The following is a 22,548-nucleotide window of genomic DNA, read 5'->3' as shown; positions in this document are numbered from 1 at the left end:
CCATTAAGTCATGGATCAAGTTAATATACCGAGAGCTTGATTTTTTATTTTTAACATGGCACGTAGATAGTACTTGGGTTATCATATTTTCTGTTATCGTCATTTTCGACTATCACTGGTTACAATGATTATAAATTTGGATTTTTTTTTCAGCCCAGCTCAAGTGTCATACAGTTACCATCTGACAGTAGGACCCGTGGATGGTCATTTATACATTTCCGATCCAGAACAGCACCAAATCCTTCGGACAATCTCCATTTCGGAATCTGCGAACACTAAAAATAATACCGAGGCCGTTGTGGGAAGTGGAGAGAAGTGCCTGCCTCGAGACAAGGACCAGTGCGGAGATGGTAGACCTGCTAAAGACGCCAGACTGGCCTACCCCAAGGGTATGAAACGCCAATCTCGCAATCTGTGACCCCTTATGCAACCACTTGCAAAGACGGAATTTTGTAGTCTATTTCCACTTCACATGCATTAGAATTTATAAATTTTGTACAGTGGACTGTTCCCAATGACGAAATAACATTTTAATATTTTTTTGAACTTAATTATCACTTAATTGGTTCATTTTAGTTAAAATTTGATTCTTAAGGAGTGGCACCATCTGGTAGTGAGATAGAAAAACTATTGATCTTAAGATTCCATTAATGAAGTATTTTAAGGATTTGAAAATGAAAAATGATAAAAATAAAAAATCTTTTAAAGATATTTTTATTAAAATAAAAGTGTAAAGGCATTAGAAAGTAAAAGCAGTATTTGAAAGAATTAAACCTGAGTAAAAATCACAGAAAAGGAGCTAACTATTCAATGAAAAATTTAAATGCATTACTACTCTGATTAAAATTTCAGTTTACTTAAACCGTTTTACTTTTAGAATGCTCCTTTATAGTCCTTATATTTGACTTGAAAATTCCTTTTTCGTACACTAATAAAAACATTATTTTCGTTTTTTATGTTTATGTAAAATATTTTAATCAAATTATAAATCTGATTAAAAAATATTTTAATCAAATAGCTCTGAAATGACAATTTCCCAGTATGTTTAAGTCGCCTTAGGCAGTTAGAAAGTATTACTGAATCGATCTCTGTCATTTTAAAGATAGATTTAACTTTGTGTATTTTATGGCTAAAACTTCTACTTTCAAATAAGAGCAAAATACTGAAAAGTAAGCAAATAAAAAATGAAGCATTAAACTACTTCCTTTAGATTAAAAATAATTTAACTTATAATATATATAATTAATACAGTTTGATCTTTTTTTTTAAAGTTGAATAAATTTAACTTTAAAAAATTAGATTTTTAACTGCAATTTTTTTAAGGATTTTACAAGCTTTTATTATTTTTTTATCATATCAGATATATATTACTATTCCTTATTATAATTATTTAAGTATTGGGTGGCCGCTCTAATAGTAGCTTAACGGCTTATTTCTAAATCATTAAATAGAGATATAACTCTAACTGGAACAAAAGATTTGAATGAAGTAAACAGTTATATTTTGTTGTTTCCCTCAATAAATGCACACCTGAAAACGATCTATACACTCCCTTTGTCCTAATATTCATAATAAAATATTTATTTATTATTTATATTTTATTATTAATTTTTAATACATATATTTAACCCAAAAAAACAGATTCGTCCCTTCTGCAAATTATGACCAAATTGTGAAACACATATCGCTATTTCAGACTTTTAAAGCCCTTTCAATGACTGCAACGTGGATTCGTCAATAATGAGAGGCGATGACAATTCATTCGAAATAATGAAATTCAAAGGCTCATAACTGAATCAATTTTAATAGCAGAATTGAAATTGTATATAATAGGCACAAAGACAGCCAAAAAAAGAAAAATTCTAGTGTGGAAAAAGATATATTAAATATATTAAAAGATATATTAAAGAAATAATGTAAAATAAACTAATTAATTAGAAATAATATATGATAATAATTAATATATATAAAGATATATTAAAAAATATATATATTATAATAAAAGTAAATTTGGATGGTAAATATCAGAACTCTAAAATCATTGAGTTCTGATAATCATGAGCAGAAAACGCTTCTTATATTTAAAGTATAACGCTTTTTATTTTCTAACATACAAAAAGTACCGTCATCATCAAACATTCGAAAAAATCAAAATATCAGGCATCTGCGTGTTTCAGACTTCCCGAAATCCGAAAAATATATTTTTGGAGTTATGTGTGTTTGTCTCTGAACAAAATAACTAAAAAAAAAAAACTCTTTAAGCTAAATGGGTAAATTTTGATATGCGTCCTTTGCACCAAATTTTTTTAGATCTTTATCAAATTTTGAATGAAATCCATTCAGAGGACAAGTGTGTGTGTGTGGCTATACGAGTAAAAGTGAATACAATAACTACAAAAGTAAAGAGTTAGATGAATAAAATTTGGAGCATAGATTTAGCATCTAAAGTGTAAATTCGGATCAAAAATTGGTTCTAATAGATCGGCAAAAAAAGATGTCAAAAATGCTTGTTCGGTTTTTTTTATCATATTACAAAGCACAAAAAATTCATGTGTTGGACTCAAAAATTAAAAATGTGAATACGCCTTCACTCAAAATCTATAATCCATTGATGGTAGAGATAGAGCTAATATTTTTATTGCAGAGTATGCGAAAAAGTTTAGGGGAGTCACTCTCCCTGGCTAATATTTTTATTGCAGAGTATACGAAAAAGTTTAGGAGAGTCACTCCCTCTGGCTAATATTTTTACTGCTGAGTATGCGAAAAAGTTTAGGAGAGTCACTCCCCCTGGCTAATATTTTTACTGCAGAGTATGCGAAAACGTTTAGGGGAGTCACTCCCCCTGGCTAATATTTTTACTGCAGAGTATGCGAAAAAGTTTAGGGGAGTCACTCCCCCTGGCTAATATTTTTACTGCAGAGTATGCGAAAAAGTTTAGGGGAGTCACTCCCTCTGGCTAATATTTTTTACTGCAGAGTATACGAAAAAGTTTAAGGGAGTCACTCCCCCTGGCTAATATTTTTATTGCAGAGTATGCGAAAACGTTTAGGGTAGATCACTCCCTCTGGTTTTGTCTTGTGATCAAATGCAAATGGCTAATTATTTAACATTAAGCACAGACCCCAAAAAGTCATAAAAATCTAAAAAATATTCATCAAGCACAGCAAAGAAGAATTTTTTAAAAAGAAATGCAGATAATAATATGAAAGAATATATACAAAAGTTTTTCTAAAACTTCAAAAAGAAAAAAAGTATTTTATTATTTCAATTACCTCACTTATTTTACTCACGTGCTTTACTTATAAATATACTTAAACAGTTTTGTTAAATAGCATATCGTCATTTCATTAGCATTAAAGGTTACTCTTACAAATGCTTAACAGAAATCATCTTTACTAAAGGTGAAAGTTTTGATCAAACATCTTAAAGCAGGCGAGTGAACATTTAAAATGATTGCAGAACGCCTTCAAGCTCCACATTTATAATTTTAGCAAACTCCAGCTTGCAGATTGTATATAATTATAACAACTCTAACAATTACAGTTGAAGAGTTGCAAGAATAATTTAAACAGCCACTTCCAGTGACAGATTTCGCTTCAGTAGGCCAACCACACGGTTAAAATGGTTTTAACTAAAATTTTGCGCTCGTACAGCTGGATAGATGAATTTGACCACGTAACTTTGAGTAGTTAAAGAAAATGCTCTTTTGGCTTTAAACTTTGTTTATATAATTATTAATACGTTTTTTGAGAATATATGATAAAATAATAATTGAATAATATTTTCTACAGTACTTATGTAAACGAAATGGATAATTAAAAAAAATTACTTAAAGGCTAGTTTATTCGAAATAATCTGTGATTTAAAGTGATAAGAATATCAGAATTATACACCTGAATCCCGCCATTCCTTTTACAAAAACACATACATGCGCAGTAGTTCTAAAAGGTATTTGGAGAGTTTCGAACGTCTTCTTATTTCCCATTAATCACCTTCAAAATCGATTATATTCCTCTTTTCAAATATTGTAAATTTTGAATGCAATTCTAATGAGTTTATTTTTTAATTCATGATGTCTCATAATATTTCAAAGAAATTCACAAAAATTTTAAGTTTCTTATGGGAAATTTATAAAAAAAAACTGTAATAAAAATATTCTTTTTAAATAAGTATTATAAAACTCACTGAACTTCTTCATTTTTAATGATTTTGAATGCAATCATAAATAACGTAATCATGTGAACATGCAGAACAACAATGAAATTCGGAAATATATCATAAAATTTTCAAAACTGATCAAACTGTCAAATACATTCTTTAATCATAAAATAGTGCTGTAAGTATCCCATAGGCCGGTTCAGTATACTAGGGGTTCGCAAGACAGAAATTCGCAACTTTAAGGAGTTGTATAACATAAATAAAACAGCAAAATTCATAATATAAAAAATACGTGATAGAATGTGCTTTCGGTAACATAAAAGGCCTGAAGAATATAGTAAAAAAGGAAATTCATTTTGTTCATGGATATTTACGAGATATAATCTGAAATTTTTACTAGAAATGTGCAAGTGAGTAAGCATCAACACAAAGATCAAAATGATGAGGTAAAAAATACTCGGTTTGTCTATAACAGTGACTCTAATTCTGGCGATTTTGAAAAAGTACACCAATAATTCCGCCGCTGTTGCGCTTAACGCTTAGGTGATAACGATGGCTCATTTGTTCACTTATCATAAATACAGCAACATTCCTTGTAAATATCCGTGATTAAAATTCTTTAAATTTTCTATCATGCGAAATGTCTTTTGAAATTGTGAATATGTCCACCTTCTCATGAAGAATTTTTAATATGTTCAGTCAAACCATAAAGTTGTGATTTTCTTTTCTGTAAACCCTTTTATTGTTCCTTAACGACCTTTACTGCTTCCTTAATCGGATTCATTTGCATTTGAGGAAATGAATAAACGAAATTTATTTTTATTGAGTTTTGCCATTTTTATAATTGTTAATCTTCTTTTGCAGGAATTGCTATCACTAAGGATGGCGAAATCTACATCGCGGATGGCACCAATATTCGATTTGTTGATACAAAAGGCATCATTCACACTCTCATTGGCGATTATTTCCACAAGAGTTGGCGGCCCATACCTTGCTACGTTACACTCAGCCTATCTCAGGTAAGATTAGCCTGCCTGTTTCTACTCATATCAGTAGATCTTGTTTCCAAAGTTAATGCAATTGGTGCAAGTCTGAATTTCGAACTCGCAACGGCAGGGTTCATAGCCAAGTAACAAAGCCACTAGACAAAAATATACACTCCTCTCCGGAAGTTATCTGGCTTATGATGTTACCCCCCCCCCCTCCCAGCGAGTCGGTGGAGTTTATCGCGCCAGTTATGGCGAGCGACGAACGTGATGGCATTTTTTTACGCGCTAGTGGTGAGCCGCTACACATTTAATAATCTATAAAAGCATGATGTGAAATTCATATTAAGTGAAATGAATCCAACTGAAATAATATGGTTTTGAATCCCTTTATATTAATTTATTTGTATGCTTAATAGAAAACGTTTCGCGAATTATCGATACTAAGAATTTAAAATTAAAATAGATTAGAATAGTTTTTGCTGATAGGAAATGAAATTTTATGATTTTTTTTAATTATTATGAACAAAAAAGAAAATCTAAACCTAGTATCTGATCATAACTTTTACTTTAAAAAACAATTTCACTTAAAACTTTTAAGATATTGCTCTTTGCTATCTACAGAACCCATTAAAATTTTCATAAAAATTTATCTTCAAAAATAAGTTTTATGAGAAGCAATAAATGAATATTATTTATTTCAATATCGCATCTAATAACTGACGAAATATTAAAATACTTCTTGCAAGCCTACAATTAAAAATCATAGATAATACAATGTTTTTAATATTTTTTGAACTCATATTTGAACGTTATATGCCATAGGTTATAATTCATGAAAATGTGCAAGTTTAATATAATTTTAGATTAAGCTATATTATGCGTTTGTGTTTGGTTTAACGGGTTTCATCCGGAGGATCATACGAGGAAATTTTATTGATCTGAAACCTGCCATTCATACAAGCGGCATACAGGGTGATACAGAAAAATAGGATGATTGAAAGATTTTTTTTAAATAATTCAAGACCTGGCCATAATAATACAGGAACATGAAAACGCAAATACAACATGTGATCGCTAAAGGAGTTGCTGTGGCAATGAAATTATAGGCCTAGACACGTGCTGATTTTTCTAGCCTATTTTTTGCCCTACGGGCGAAACGATATTTCCTAGGAATAGCGTGGTCATTGTATATAATGGGTATTTTTGGAAATCCGAGAACAACAGCGCAATAATGTGAACAATAACACTTTATTATCGATGTTTGGGCAAGCATTGCAAGAGATTGTTTATTCGACCCATACTTAAGGCTGAATGTAAGAGCTTATATATTCTTGGAAGAAGCATTTCCAAAAACGCATTGCAGGAAATATTTATTGTATTTGGTATCCTTTCCTTTGCACAATCACAAAGACCTCTATAGAAGTCGTAAATTGTATTTGAAATCACATATATTTAATAAAATTGAATTGCTTGTAGGCAAGGTACACTCCTACTGAAATTATTGAACCATTATTCTAAATCAACTCATACATTGTTATTTATTTAATACGATTTGAATAAATTTTACTTAAATCTTTAAATTGAAGTAATTAATCAAGTTTAGTTTCTTAAATATCACAGTATAAAAATATTAGGTAAAAACTTTGCAAAAGTTGAGTCATATTTCACTTTAAAATTTCACTCTTAACTTTATTGAAGTAATTACAAATAATTGAAGTTACAAATTATTGAAGTAATACAATTTAATAGTAATAAAAAAAGATTATGCTGATTTACTCCATTTTATAATGTCATACATCCACTGTTTTAATAAAATATCTCATTTCCCATATAGGTGAACCTTCGATGGCCAACAGAACTTTCTATCAATCCTTTGGACGGATCTCTTCATATCTTAGATGACCACCTGGTTCTCAGAGTCACTCCAGACAACCGTCTTAAAGTAGTGGTGGGCCGTCCCCTTCAATGCCCTTCGGACCCTCGAGAAAAGAGTGATTTGGCAACCGATGTCTACTTAGAATCGCCGCAAGGGATCGCTTTTGCGCCAAATGGAGACCTGTATATTGCAGAGAGTGATTCGCAGACTGTCAATAGAGTCAGGGTGGTTGGCAGTGACGGAAGGATCTCAAGATTTGCAGGAGCAGAATCTAAATGCAGCTGCCTGGAAGAAACCTGTTCGTGTTTCGATGAAGAACATGTTCTTGCTGCTACCACAAAACTCAGCACCATCTCTTCAATCACAGTCTCCCCAGACGGTTTGCTGCATATTTGTGATCAAGGCAACCTCAGAATAAGATCTGTCACTGCCTCTCTGCCACAGTTAAATGATTTGAGTGAATATAATATCTATTCACCTGAATCTCAGGAGATCTATGTCTTCAACAGGCATGGGCAGCATATAGCAACAAGAAACACTATTAGCGGTAAAGATGTGTACACCTTTTCATATAATGTGAACACCAGTTTTGGCAAGCTAAGCACCGTGACAGATGCCGCTGGTAACAAGATCTACATATTAAGGGATTATAATAACCAGGTAAGATTTGAAAAACAGTTTTTTGAACAGCAATAAGTCATCAAATTTAAATGATTTTGGGTTAATTTAATTGAAAGTTATTCGAAACAAAGATTAATGATTTAAACCTTTCCGAAACAATGTTCATTCAAGAACTACATTTCTTTAGTTATGATAATAGCTCTAGATAACTTTGGAACTATGTTTTAACATTTAAAACAAATTTCCTATTAAATAATCAAATAAATAGCATCTGAAACATACTACATCCCTTTACAACGAATAGATTTAGTGAAAATAGAACCAGATGAAATACAAAGCGCCAAAATGTTACACATGTTTAAAATTACCATCCTGTCTCGTACAATCTAATTGAAAGATTCTAAATAATTTTAATTGTTCTAAGTATTATATAAAAAATAATTTGAATGTCAAAGAGTATTTTTCATATCAGAAGGCTCTGGTATCGCTTATGACTTAAAAATTTGTGTCTTAAATAAGTATTATTCAAGAATAAAAATCCAACAACCGAAAAAAATTTGACGTTTAAAGATTGCCAAAAAATTTTATGTGATTTTGATTTATATTCTTTCACATTCTTGTTTCTGGTAATTGTTCCAATAAAATTAAATTCGAATTATATATTTTTAATTATTTATTAGTTAATTATTTAATAATGGAAGTACCGAACCAGTCAAAATGATCTCTGATAGAATCTGTGTCTATATTTGGTAGTTCTAGTGATAATTATTTATCATATATGACTTAAAAGTTTATGTCTTTAATAAAATATCAACCATGGGGGTAATTCTATTATCAAAAGAAAACTTGAATAATTTAAAAAGAGACCAAATATTTATGTGTAATTCATTTATATCATTCCATATCTCTGATTTTGATAAGTGTTCCAACGGAACTGAATTTAAATTATTTGTTTAAATTCAACCAAGCTAAGCTATATTCCTATTATCAGCGTATATGCAACATATGTTTTGTTATTTAAGGACTTTCTTCTGCGTTAAAGAATCTTGAATGTTAAATCAATCACCTAGAAAATTTAATTTTAAAAACTCTAGTGAACTTTTCGATACATATTTGAACTCCCCTTCAAAACAAAACCATTTAGCATATGGTTTTTAAATGCCGGTGGCCATTAAGTGTCTTGCACTCGCTTAGAAGTTTACAAACTAATTATTTGGTGTAAGATGAAGCATTTGAAAATAATTTTAAGTTAGATAGAATTACTTACAATTGCTTTCATAGATACTTTGCTCTGCAAAAAATTCTGACTATACAGAGCAGATATGCAGGAGCAGCTATTTTACTTTTGCACAGTGGTTGAAAGAACTGACCTACTACTAAACTATTATGATCTCATTCACTTCCTATATATAATACACATCTCCTGAATATTTTTATTCTCTTCTTTTGTTTTATAACTATTGGTAATAAGGGACAAAAAGAATAATTATTAATTTAACTAATGAAGAAGGAATAAAATAAGGGTGACTACATCAGCTTCCAAGAGGAACGGGCAATCTGATATTAAAATGACTTAAAAAATGAGGACAAACACTTTTCTGATTTCTTCTGTATAATTCTGATTTGAATATTTGAAATTTCTCCTTCAAATTAATATAAAAGCTGCAATTTCTTTTTAAGGTGAACACCATCGAAAACACGCAAGGTGGTAAATGCCGTCTGGAAGTATCTCGCATGATGATGCTTCAGAGTTTCACCACCCCATCCAACTTCAAAACCATCTTCGACTACCACGGAAGCACCGGCCTCCTGCGTTCCAAAGAAGATTCGACTGGGCGATCTTATCTGTACAACTTCGACGAGTATGGCCGCTTGACGGAAGCGATCACTCCTTCGGGGCAGGTGATAAGACTGGAATACAATCTCAGCCTGAAAGGTGCTTCTGTTACCATCACTCGGGATGACAGGGACCCTATGTCTCTACTCATCAAGGGATCGGATGTCACCATGAAGATTGGTAAGCTATAGTTGCATGTTTTTTAATACAATGACTGTGTTACATCGGTATAGGGAAAAGTGCGTAAAGGGGTCATAGTTTTCCCAGGAGCAAAAGAGGACAAAAGTACTATTTGAAGTCAAAAGTTAGCAAATCATATCAAAGCTAAAGGGAGTAAATGATAACCTGGGGATCATTCGCCCTTATTGTACCATTATTCTCTTGGTACAGATTCAAAGTTTTTATCAAGTTCAATATAATATTGCTTTCATTAAAGATAGTGGATAAATTTTTCTTATTAGTGATAAGCATGATAATGTCTGCATTGTACTTATTATTATAGTAACTTAATTATCGACCGAAATTTGTAAAGCTATATAAAGCTCGTAATACTTTTTTGTTCTTTGAATTCATCAATCCATTGTTCCTCATTTTATCTATCAAATCCATTTTTTTTTTTTTTTTTACTTAACTCAATGGCAAACAGCTTCCTAATGAACTCCCCTTTATGTTTTCTATTATAAATTCTACCGTAAAAATTATTTGTTTGTATCTGATCTACCCTTAAAGTACATCCGATAATTTGAAAAATACACCTTAAATAAAGTACCAATTAACGTTTCCAATTTAATTGTGACATGATAAATATGGTATCCAGGAGACGTAGATGTCTCGGACAACAGACTTTGAATTACCATGCACAGTTAAAATTATTAGGCATTTGTCAATTTTTGTTAGAGTTGAATATGATAGGAGGAAGAACAAATAATAACGCACCCAGGAACCCATTTACCATTTCTATTCTCTAAATGATCAGTCTGGGCTAAAATTCATATTATGTTTCTATCACCAATTACTCCCTCTATGCCATTCATCAGACATGTTTTATGATTAAACCGTTTGGATTTCACTCCTTTCACAACAAATCTGTTGAATCTCTCATCCTTTAGTTCACTCATGCTTGATTGGATAGGTTTATTTTAAATTAGAGAATACAAGAATGAGTAACCTTACAAATGATTGCAAATCTTGTATTCCAATCACTTAAAAAGGGAATTAAAAACAATTTTCTTACTTTCCATTAGAATTCAATTCCTTAATCCGTAAGACAAAAATAAATTTGCTAACGCGGTGAGTTGTATTGTGTATATATATCTCTAGCTAAATGATTAGACATATAGATTTGACTTTCACGGATTTTTTTTTTTTTTAACTTTCTTGACTTATTACTTTATTTAACCTCTTTGTTAGATTATAAAACGTATATAAGGCATTTATTTACTTACAAAAAAGTGACGGCTATTTATGATTTTTGACCAGATAATTAAAGAGGCCACTAATGGATAGTCGAAATGAATTTTAAAGTAATTTCTGATTTAATTTAATCATATATTTGGGTATCAAAAATTCTGAAATTTGATGCAGAATTTAAAGTTTGTAATTAATTACGATGGGACTAAACAGTGAAATAAAAAGAAGTGCTCCAGAAAGTAGGTAATGAATGGTCATATGTTGTTGCTAAAATTCTATTCCAAAGAATTTACCTTTTTTAATTTAAGTCATTTCCAAATTCTTCCTTTTGGGGTTTTTTTTATTGCAGATATTTCGACACATTTCATTGTAAATAAATAAGCTACAGAGAGAAATTATTTGGATGGATTTTATGTAATTTCCTTTAAATTTCATGTTATTTATTATGCAAGGAAATGGATTTTAATACGGTTTAAAAGACTGTGAAATACTCGTAGACCAAAGGAAAAAATGGCGTTTTTGTGATGAAACGGTTTTTCCTATACAGAAAATAGATTTAATGGCTGAAACTCTGTGTAAAATGTTATGAAAGCCTATAAAAACAGGTGAAAATGCAAATTTTACATTACTAGTATTTTATACAACTCTTTTAGAGTGTTCTGTGCATATAATGCAAAGAAGTATGTTAGAAATAAAACAATGTTACAGTTTATTCTAAATATGCTATAACTTTGTCATTGTTATTAATTCTATTTCATCAAACATTCTATCTATTAATTTCTTAAGCCTGATAATTCAAAAAAGCGAAAGTAAAATAAAAAAAATAGCAAAAGTACAATCAAAAGATAATGTTAATTGTTGTTCTTTAAGGTGGATCAAAATATAAAAGCAAGCCTTTCTAAAAATTAAATGATTTTTTTTGTAGGGGTAAAATAAAAATCACCATACAACCCAAATCTTAAATTTCTAAGTATTTTTATTTTTCCCCTTTCTTTTCCCTTTATTTTTCATGTATGTGATTTATAAGCTCAACCAATCACCAGAGAATAATTTCTTTTAATTCAGTTTTAAGTTCAGAAATTTTATTTTCAAAATAAATCCTTTTAATGCGTTTTTAAAAAATCAATTAAGCTCATACAATTTTTTTTGGACAAATCATAACGCTTTCTGGTAATTCTATTTGCGACGAAATTTATATTATTTTTTGTTCTATTTCCGTGAATAAATTTTTTAAAAAATTACTACATTGATTGTATAATATTTATTTCATTTGATTGAAAAAAAAATACTGATCATATTTTACCTTTTCTTACATTTTTTTATTCAAGATGATTATGTTTTTATGCTGGTGTACTATTTATAAATAGCATGTTTCAAAAAGGATTTGACAACAACCAAATATGAAATGTGGTTTTGGGATAGAAAGAAGTCTGTACGAAAGAATTTTCCAATCGTGTTACTTAATCAAAAATTAGTTGAAATTTTAATGTTTTTCTTTAAAACATGTTATTGCAAAAAAAAAAAAAATCTAGTTTTTTAAATTATGCTTATTTATTTCTGTATTTTTTTTTTCTTTACATTTAATCAGTTTTTCAGCATTTACTATGAAACGACAGATGTAGTGAAATTTTCCCATTTAATCTCCATTAAAATTCTCACTTGTCTGCAGAATTTCACGTTATAATTTATAATTCAAAATATTTAAACTAATGCACTTTTGTTGCGAATTTGAAAGTGAAATATCAACCACTGATGTAAGAAATAAAGAAGGGACGATTTGCAATGTTTTGCAATGAATTTCAAAGTATCTCTAAAAACTGCATTTGAAGAATTTTAGAATTTTATAAGCCACATTACTGAGCTTTTTTTTAATTTTACTGAGATACTAAGCATGTCGAAAACTAATTGCATAAAGACAGATCTGTGAAAATATATTGATGAAAATTCCATTCTGATGAAAATACCAGGATGGAACAAAAATGTGTAAGTCCCTCATCTGAAATGAAAACTAAAACATCTTAAACAATGTAAAATATACATAAAAAATGTTAATTAATCACTTTCTTGATTGTATGATATGGTCTTCCTTGATTGTATAAATATTTTTAGACTATCCCTCCAGGAAAACTATTTAAAGATAATATGAATTTTCTATCGCGCATATTAATTAGAAAAATTTTAATATATCCAGAAAAGTATATCATTTAATCCTGAAATGGTTTATTTTTCCGATAGTCAGAATTAAATTAGACGTTATTTCAAACTCACTAGAGAGAAAAAATAAATTAGGTAGATGCACAAAGCAATTTCTTAATGATATGCATTTGAAAATGAAGAGAAAAGAATTTAGTATTAGAGGCCTTAAATCTTCATTGTTTTGTTATTGATTATTTATTTCGTTATTAAATCAATTATCTCTTGAACATCAACATGAATATTTATTCAGATATACCTGAGGGAAAGAAATATGGAGTATTTTCCTATAGTTAAATGACTCATTGTGCAATGTTTTGTTCTTCATAGAAGTAAGTGATAGAAAGTGACGGAAATAATTTTACGCAATCCAGGGAACTTTCATGAATCAAATTTAATAAAATATACTAAGGAAAAAAAGCCAAAATATCAGATGTATATAAATAATTATGAATTTTACAGGTTCGACAGAGGAACGAATCACTCAACATCCCGATGGCAGCTTGTCTATCATCCAAAGAGATTCCAGCAAGTTGGACGTCGAGACTGTGCCTAATCCAGTCTTGGGTAGCTCTAACCCAGTCTCTGGTGAGATGTTCCCTGTTCCATCAAGAATGAGAATGGCATTCAGCGATGACAACGTGCAGTACCTAGAATGGCATTATTTCGTGCATGCTGATGGCAAGAATGGTAACCGTAGAATCACTCGAGTTGGTAGGAAGTTCAAGGTAAGTATTTTAGTTGTGTAAAATATGTTCTATAGTATGACGGGGCATCTGAATTATCAGACACGATAACAGCATCGAAAGGAAGTAGAGGAATTAAAATTTTATTCAGGAAAAACTATCTAAACTATTGCTGAAGTTAAAATTATTGCTCTTAAATAATTGATCACTGAAAAAAAAAAATTTAATTAGTTTTTCGAAACAGTTTCAAATATGTCCATCGTAATTAGACGCAGCTATATATCAGGAATCAATAATCAAGTTATAGATTTTAAATTCATGTTGAATTAGATGGTTTGGATTTTTCTGGCGTAGGAACCATCGTGTTAACTATGCTACGCCAAACTATAGGTAAAACTATATTAATGTAAATTAGGCTAAAATGGGAAATGTCTAAAAGTATTCTAAAATGTTAACAAGATTTAAATAAATAGATAAAATCTAATGAATTTGGAAAATTTAAGGAAAAAGACGCTAAAAGATGAACACGAGGCGGTTAATCAAGTAAAGAAGATAATGGAATGTTATGCATTTGAAAAAATTGCAAATGCCATTCTGATCACACGTTGAACTGATATTTGACAATTACATTGCGAGCACATTGGTGGTTGGTCTCTCAACAACAAGTGAAGATGATTGAATTTAGTATGCTCAATCTGAATTTGCTTTCTTGCTTGTTAATAAAGATACAAGAAAATGTAACATCTCCATTCATAATGATCGATTATACAATATTTTTCTGTAGGCATTACTGAAATAAGTTGGCTGTTATTATTATTTTTATTATTTTATTCAATGACGTAATACTGTTGGAATTTCAAACTTCTGTTGCATTTTAAAATTAAAAGATAAAATCTGGGAATTATAAAAAATATAAACTTTAAAGTCTATTTTCCATTGATGTCAACACATGTGATCTAAGTAGTAGTGTGTTGTTTAGTTTGAGCTGATTGATTTATCTTATCGTCGTCTTGTTTCTAAATTGTTTGTTTTTGATCGAATATGAAGTCTTAATGGTGATTTTAGAAACACATAATGTTATTCAATTTTTTATACTTTTCAAGAGACCTGAAGGATAGTAGCGTAAATCAAGAGAAAGCATATATTTTGGGGAATACTTATAGTAATTATCACTTAAACTTAATAGGGCACACCAACAAAAGGTATAAGCGACGGGAGACTATTAAAGACGAGAACATAAAAGTACAGCACCAAGATTGCAAATATTAATTTAATACTTTTCTCATATATATCTTTTACAGTTTAACATTTGCATGAACAGGAATCAATCTAGCATCATAGAAATTACTTTCTAAAACTATTCCTGTCCTTGACTTAACAATCGTTGCAAATCTTTCAGAGGAATGGTGAATTGATCTTCAGCGTGGTCTTCGACCGTGACCAGAACTCGGAGATCATCTACGACCGCCACCAAGTACCTTTGGTGACAGCTACCTACGATGTCATGGCTCGAACGGTGCAATGGCAATCTCCTCAGAATATCACCCCTGTCAGGGTAGAGTTTGACCAGTTCGGGCGGCTAACCAAATGGATCAGAGGTCATCTCACCAGAAACTATGACTTTGACATGCAGGGTAGATTAGTGGAAGTGAGACATTCGGATAGCAATGGCATCATGTACAAATATGATAAAAAGATGGTGGACATGGTGAGTAAACACATATTTTCCCTCTTCATGAAGTATGTGAGTTTTGTAATTTCATTCATAACTGATTAAATCATTACCCTTGATGAAGGATCCGAAATCACACTGTTTTACTTTCTACCATAAAATATATACAAAAAGAAAGTATAACAACTGACAAAGATTTCAGAGCTTTAAATGAATAAAATTCAGTAGGTGATCTTTATACCAAATTTGAACTACATTCCAATGATATGATATTTTAAATGAAATTGGCCTAACTGTCCCTTCATCTACCCATCCTTGTGCATGTGAACATCTTTTCAAAAGTACAATCCAGATGAATGAAACGTCGTTTGTGGTTTTATTATATTAATGATGGATATGTGTCAAACCTTCAACTGAATCGCTGCACGCGTTAGCTGACAATCGATATTCATAATCTTGAACGATGAATATAGGGTATATGAATGCTATTATTCAAATACTCTATAAGGTACTTTTCCGTTAGTAGGGCCCAAATGTCGCCAATTGTAAACCAAACGTGAATTCGGCGCAAGAATTTTGGCAGAATTCTACATTATTTGGCGATTTTTCGCTTGCGCCCGGCTAACGAAAAGTACCCACTATAAATTAATAGATAAAATTCTACATATTTAACGACATCAAAATTATAGACTAGGATCAAATTTTGAAGCCTATCAAGCCAAATGAAGAGGCCTTAAATACAGTCTCAATTTCCCCATTACACTATGAAAACAAAATGCATCATATTAGATAAACATGTAAAAAGTAAAAGAGAAAACATCCCCGCTGGTTTTTAAGTTCAATTTTCAAAAGTTAAATGAAAATAATCGCTATTTATTATTTTGATTGTAAATTATAGATTTTTCATTATCTCAAAATATCAATTATTAGTGCAAATAAAAGAGTTCCGAATTTGTTATGACAGAGTTTTCGTTATGACAGAGTTAGTTATTCTATCGAAGGCAATTACTGTATTCGAAAATACATGCAACTTCTAGACAGTTAAAGAAATGCAAAAGATTAAATACGAGTAGGAAAAGATTAAAGATAAAATATAAAAATACCTATACGTTCAACACAAGCACATAAAATATGCTTATCTACATGTTATCTTGTAGCTGGTTAACTAAAAATAGTTAGTCTCATATACCAATTGCGAGTATACTCGCATGTAAAATCACTAATTGCAACTATATAAATATATCATAAAAGAATAAAGCTTACTTTTATAAGTAAAGATATCCATAGCAAATCATAATTAGTGAGAACAATCTCATTTCATGGGTTTAGATAGCGAATCTATCAAACTAAAATTATTGTTAAATCCACATAACTGATAAATTCAAATGATTCATATGGGTAATTAAACTCTACAATGTCAGCCTAAATTAACTAGGCAGTTTCATAACTGAATAATTTACGAAATATCAATTGGAGGGTCACATTCATTAGCATATTAGTAATAATCAGTAAGATTTTGCCGTAAGCTTGCGGATAAACAGTTCAATGTGTTTATCTCCACATTTAAATGAGATGTAGTTCACGGGTTATGCGCCATTCTTCCTGTATTCCTAAAATGATGAAGACATATAATAGAACGGAACTAAAAATATAAAAGCTTGTTCAGCGATTTCAAAAAAGGTTATTTCGTTGTAGAAGTGCAATGAAATTTCCCTTCAAGAATGCCAGGAAAATGCCTGAAAAGTAAGTTATTGCATTTCATTTGACTGACAGAAGTTTGCTCGCAAGCATACGACAAGAATTGATATATCGACGAAATATCTACAGAGTAATAAAAAAAAGTCACATAGAACTTTGTGTACTTCGCTATTTTGTAATCATATGTATTCCTCATGTTTCGTTGCATAACTATGCATAGTAAACTTTTCTATTTACCCTATAGGCCTCACATGTACTACTAAAAAGCAATTGTGTACTTCCAAAAGTTATTTCTAAGAATCTAAAATAACTCTTAATATGCTTAATACAATAATTTAGCAGCTGGAGACTTTATACATATCATCAAAAAAAGTTGTTACTGACTAAAATTCATTTTCTTAAAAATCAACACATACTCTTAGATATTTGAAATCTAATTTAAGTTAAAAACTTTTAATATGCAGTACACTCCCGAGTATCCGGCAAATGTGGCGGAAGACAAACCGGATAACAAAAAAGCCGGATAGGCCGGAGTTCAATGAACTCATTTCTTTCCCTACGAAAGGCAAAGTTTTTACACCAAAACTCACTGTTATAATACTTATTTTCTTGCTTCTTATTAAGTACGAAGTCCTCCTTTTATCTCAAGCCATGTAGAATGTGAATCATAGAAGCAGTTGCCGGTAACGTGTTGAGTTAAAATAGAAGGCTCTGTTCTGGCAGTTTATATACTGCACTACACGTTTCAAATATTTATTAGAGAAAAAGTAAGTTAAAGGACATAAACTGTTCACATCTTAGCATGGATTCTGTACACTTCACTGTGGTATACTTAAAAAAAACATTAAACGTACTCAAAGAACCATTTTCGAATCCTGTACATACTGTGCAGTTATAATCTGGAACAGCGGCAACAATTGAGGTGCGTTGCACACTGATAAAATAATGAACAGCGAATAGAACGCTGCTCTTTTCCTGTCACAGTTTATATTTTGTACATGGCAAGGAAGAGAATCGTAGCAGACACCCGATCCAATGCCTTGGCGATGTCGCCTGTGCTGTAGCTTGTAGAGAAAAAGTATGTTAAAGGATATGAACTGTTTACATTTTAATATAATTCTGTAATGCCTAACTTAAATGCAGGGAACTTAAACCAAACATTAACGTAAATCGTAGGCCTAATACTTAAGTCAACCATCTAACTCTTCGACCCGCCACGAAGGCACACGGATTTAAACCATAAAACTGAATGACCGGACCGCCGCAACAGCAACATTGGCGGGAAATGTGGTTGAGTCCTAAGGGCCGTCAAGCGCCACGGTACAACCCTCCCCGAAGGAAGTACGGCTCGTCATCGATGGGAGGAGTCAGATCCCCCACCTATTAGTGTACCCTCCAGGGTGGCGAGATCCAACCACCATGAAGGAAGCATCTCATCCTCATTTCGAGTTGCCCCCCCCAGGGGTCTGGCCTAATACTTAAGAAAACTAACTCAATTTGATTTTATTTTTCACTGATAAATGATAACAGATGTGAAAAGGTAACCATAAGATAAGAGTCAAAACTTACAATTTTTAGTTTTTGAATACTTTACGTATTATGCAGGGGCAAAAAACTGAGGTCCGTTACACACTAATGAAAATATGAACAACGAGCAGAACGCTGCTCTTTTCCTGACACAACTTTTGTATTTTGCGCATGGCACGTAGGAAGATCGTAGCAGAAGCCCGCTTCCAATATCTTGGAAATGTTGCCAATGCAACGCTTTGCCTCCATTATTTAATTACGATGAAAGAAAATTGGGGCGGATAATCGAGATCCGGATATTTGGGAGTGTACTGTATATACATAAATCAATCAGTTCTCATTATACATAAGAATTTTCATTTTTTTACTTATACATTTCATGACATATAGTTAATTGCCTTTATTAAAAATTTAAAATGTTTCAATTCTAGCCCAGCGAACTTATACTCCCCAGTGGCAGCCGATACCTCCTCCAATACCACACAGCCGGGGGTCTGCATACCATTATTACTCCCAACGGTCATAAACACGAAGTGGCCATGCAAACTTCTTTGGGCTTCTACAAGCTGCTCTATCTCAGTCCAGGATCCAAATCGCCTTTTGTCATGCATTTCAACGACCATGGCCAGCTATTGGCTAAGATGTATCCCGATCATACTGGAAGAGTGGTATATGTTTACGATTCCGGTGGAAGAATTAAAGCAGAGTATTGTGGAACGGAACGCACTGAATTTTCATACCTAGATCACAAGACTTTGATCAAGTCTTGGACAAAACTCACTCCGGACATGGAAGTCAAAAGCGAGTTCAGGTGAGATGTTTTTTCTGCAAAATGATTCAATTTCATTGTCATTAAAATATGCATCTTTATCATTTAATATGGATGTTTCGTTAGTAAAATCTTGGACCTCCTTTCAACTTTTTACGTATACAAAATGTATGTTATCCCTCGGCCTTTGGCTATTACCTGAACAAAAAATCGAATGCCATTTGTGGAAGCTTTTTTCAATTTTACATTAAACAATAATAAACGGTTAAAAATAGGATGTAAAAATTGAGAAGTAATTTTAAATCTGCATCAAATCAAATCTAAATTTAAGTCCAAAAGAACATTTATTGTTTAATTCCTATAATACGAACTAGCAGGATGGTATAATTTTTAAGCATAAAATATAAATTTATATTTATTTTTATAATATAATTTTTTTAGAATAAAATGTAAAAAATCAAAAATTTATACTAAATAATTAAAGAGAAAGTCAATCATCTTAAAGTAAAATTAAATCAATATATTTAGAAATGTAAAAAGAAATTAATATTATCTAGATTAGATTTGCTTCAATAAGAACACATTTTAGTCTATCTGATTATAATGTAAGCAGGAAACCGGTATTAAAATAAATATGAAATATAAGAATATAATATGCAAATTAACAACAAAAAAAACAGAAACTTAAATGGAGATCTAACATATGAGCTAAATTTTTATTACCGAAGAATATATGAAACCAAAAATTAATTCTTTTAGTCGCTAAAGTAATCGCTGTTCTTATTATTGAAAGCAGCAATTGATGTTCAAGAAATACAAAAATCTGAAATGGCTATGTTCACTTTACCTGCCCTATCAGAAACCATTGTGCCCATTTATTGGTGGCATTTCTATCCAACTCACGATATCCGATTTCTTTGACATGCCGATAACCAGAGATCTATGCAAAGTTGCGATAAGATTCATGAGTTAGTTGCATTAATTTGTGATCTTCGGATTAAAATTTATTAAAATAATACAATTCTTATAAGCATATCGTTAGTCAACAATGACAAAGGCAGCCTGAGCTCAAAATTATATTGTTAATCAATAGTGACTACTGTGACTTGAACGATACATACATGATCAGTCACCGGTGACCACGATGCTTAGCATGTTGATTACAATTCACATTTTAATTAAAATTTATTTTGCTGTTTTAAGTTCCCCTCCCATTTAAATCCTAAATTAGTTCTTTTAATTTCAAAATACCAATATTCTTTCAGGTACCAAGGAATTCTGGTTCGAGAGGAACGCATACGCTTCTCACTAGACAGCCATTTCAGCAGCTTCAAATACCGATACAGATACGAAGGTCAGGTCACAGTGGTCGAGGTGGAAACAGCTGGAAAAGTTCTCACCGATTCCCGATATCGGTACACTGGACAATCTGGATCTCTGGAACAGGTACAACAGTTCCTCGTTCACCGGCCCAAGGTTCATAACGTGTTTATACAAGACGAGCAGCGGCACTTCAGCAAAACCATTGGGCATGATTCGTACGGATTCATCTCCCTGCTGGCAGTCACCTTGTGGAATAGGGAAGTTTATTCCCTGTCAATACATTACGATAACAGAGGCAGAGTGAAGCAGACACAGTCAAAGACTGACCAGGACACAGCCACAGAAACCACTGAATATTCATATACACAGGACGGATATTTATCCGAGGTTTCTGGTAGGAGACGATATAGGTATGTTACTTTAAAAATAAAACTGGTTTATCAAATTTTTAAAAAATGTTTGTTAAATTTCTATATAGGGTATAAATAAAAAGATATTTCAACTTGGACCTTTTTGTTTATCGGAAATCAAAGATAGCAGCTGAACGCTTAAATTCAACATAGTTATAATTGTTTAATATGTACCCGTCCATAAATAATAAATAACATCCTTTCAAAAAATTGCCTCAGTTATGATAAAAAAGTTGTGGCACGAGTTTTGTACGGCCTCGATATCGTACGTATTTCTGGAAGTGTACTCACACTGAACATGTTGTTGTTGTTTCTTATGGCACTTGCCATGGACAAGTCCGCTGTTGCGAAGACAGCGATTTTAAGCCGGTGAGGGAGCGTCTCTTGTTTTTTATAGTAGCGCCAACTAGGGCCAAGAGTACGTCTTTGTTTGCACAACCCCTTTTTAAAGGAGGGCACATTCACAGATAGAACCCGGGACGGAAGAACAACCATGCCCAAACCGTGACTCAACCCAGGACGCCCAGATCACGGGGAAGATGCGCTACCCCTATGCCAGGACGCCGGCACACTGAACATTTATAGCAGTGTTAAATTTAAACTTTCAACCGTTAATTTTGATTCCCGATGAACAACGAGATTCTACTTTGTTTTACTTTTTTTTTAATGACAGTGAAAAGTTGGCGTATTCATTTATGAATACCGTGTATATATCTTTTAAAACTATTGATATTATTGCAAATTCAATTATTCAAGTTTCCGTTGACATTTTGCATTTTTTTTAAAAATTCTCAAATACTTTTGATTTTTCTTATTTCTATATGATCCCAATAAACGTTTTTAAATTTCGAAAAATTGATTTAAAATTTAACTAATTCATAACAGATATACATTTATATTTAGATCTTTATTATAAAACCGAAAATGAGAATGAGAAGAATTATTTTTAAAAATTTTACTAATCATTACATTTTATTAAGAGTGTTTTTATTAATATAAATTATATTACTTGCAGCCGTAGTTATTAAAATTGCATAAGGCATAAGAAATTAGCGATATCTATTCCTTGTAATGCGTTTTTCGTATTAAAATGCGAAATTTTAAGATTTTTCTAACATTTATATTCCATCTCCTCGTTAAACATAAGTCATTATATTTCTTTCCACTGTTAAAATCCTAAGTACCATTCCTACTCTTATGTCTTTTAAATCAACTTTCCTATAAATATATTCCTTTTTTTTTTTACAGAAACTAAAATAATATATTTAATAATTTTATTTATATTATCTTAAATATGTTATTAAATAGTATCATAAAACAAAAATATTTTGTCAGCAAAAAAAAAAAAAATGTGTAAACATGCCATTTTCTCTATTCTG

At 31.4% G+C, this 22,548-nt stretch overlaps 1 protein-coding gene across 1 annotated transcript in view; it reads left to right on the top strand.

The window, feature by feature from the left end:
- The window catches only part of LOC129963438 (teneurin-m-like), a 618,667-nt gene that overhangs the window by 577,867 nt on the left and 18,252 nt on the right, over positions 1-22,548 (top strand). Inside the window, exons 22-29 of the mRNA XM_056077801.1 lie at positions 154-389; positions 5,023-5,177; positions 6,982-7,683; positions 9,325-9,661; positions 13,547-13,812; positions 15,170-15,478; positions 19,099-19,478; positions 20,702-21,169. Of these exons, the coding sequence (XP_055933776.1) occupies positions 154-389; positions 5,023-5,177; positions 6,982-7,683; positions 9,325-9,661; positions 13,547-13,812; positions 15,170-15,478; positions 19,099-19,478; positions 20,702-21,169 (2,853 nt within the window). The remainder of the gene's footprint in view (positions 1-153; positions 390-5,022; positions 5,178-6,981; positions 7,684-9,324; positions 9,662-13,546; positions 13,813-15,169; positions 15,479-19,098; positions 19,479-20,701; positions 21,170-22,548) is intronic.

Source organism: Argiope bruennichi, chromosome 3 (assembly GCF_947563725.1).
Source record: "Argiope bruennichi chromosome 3, qqArgBrue1.1, whole genome shotgun sequence".
Lineage (NCBI taxonomy): Eukaryota > Metazoa > Arthropoda > Arachnida > Araneae > Araneidae > Argiope > Argiope bruennichi.
The sequence above is the reverse complement of the archived record's forward strand: the minus strand, read 5'-3'. Positions and strand labels throughout refer to the sequence as shown.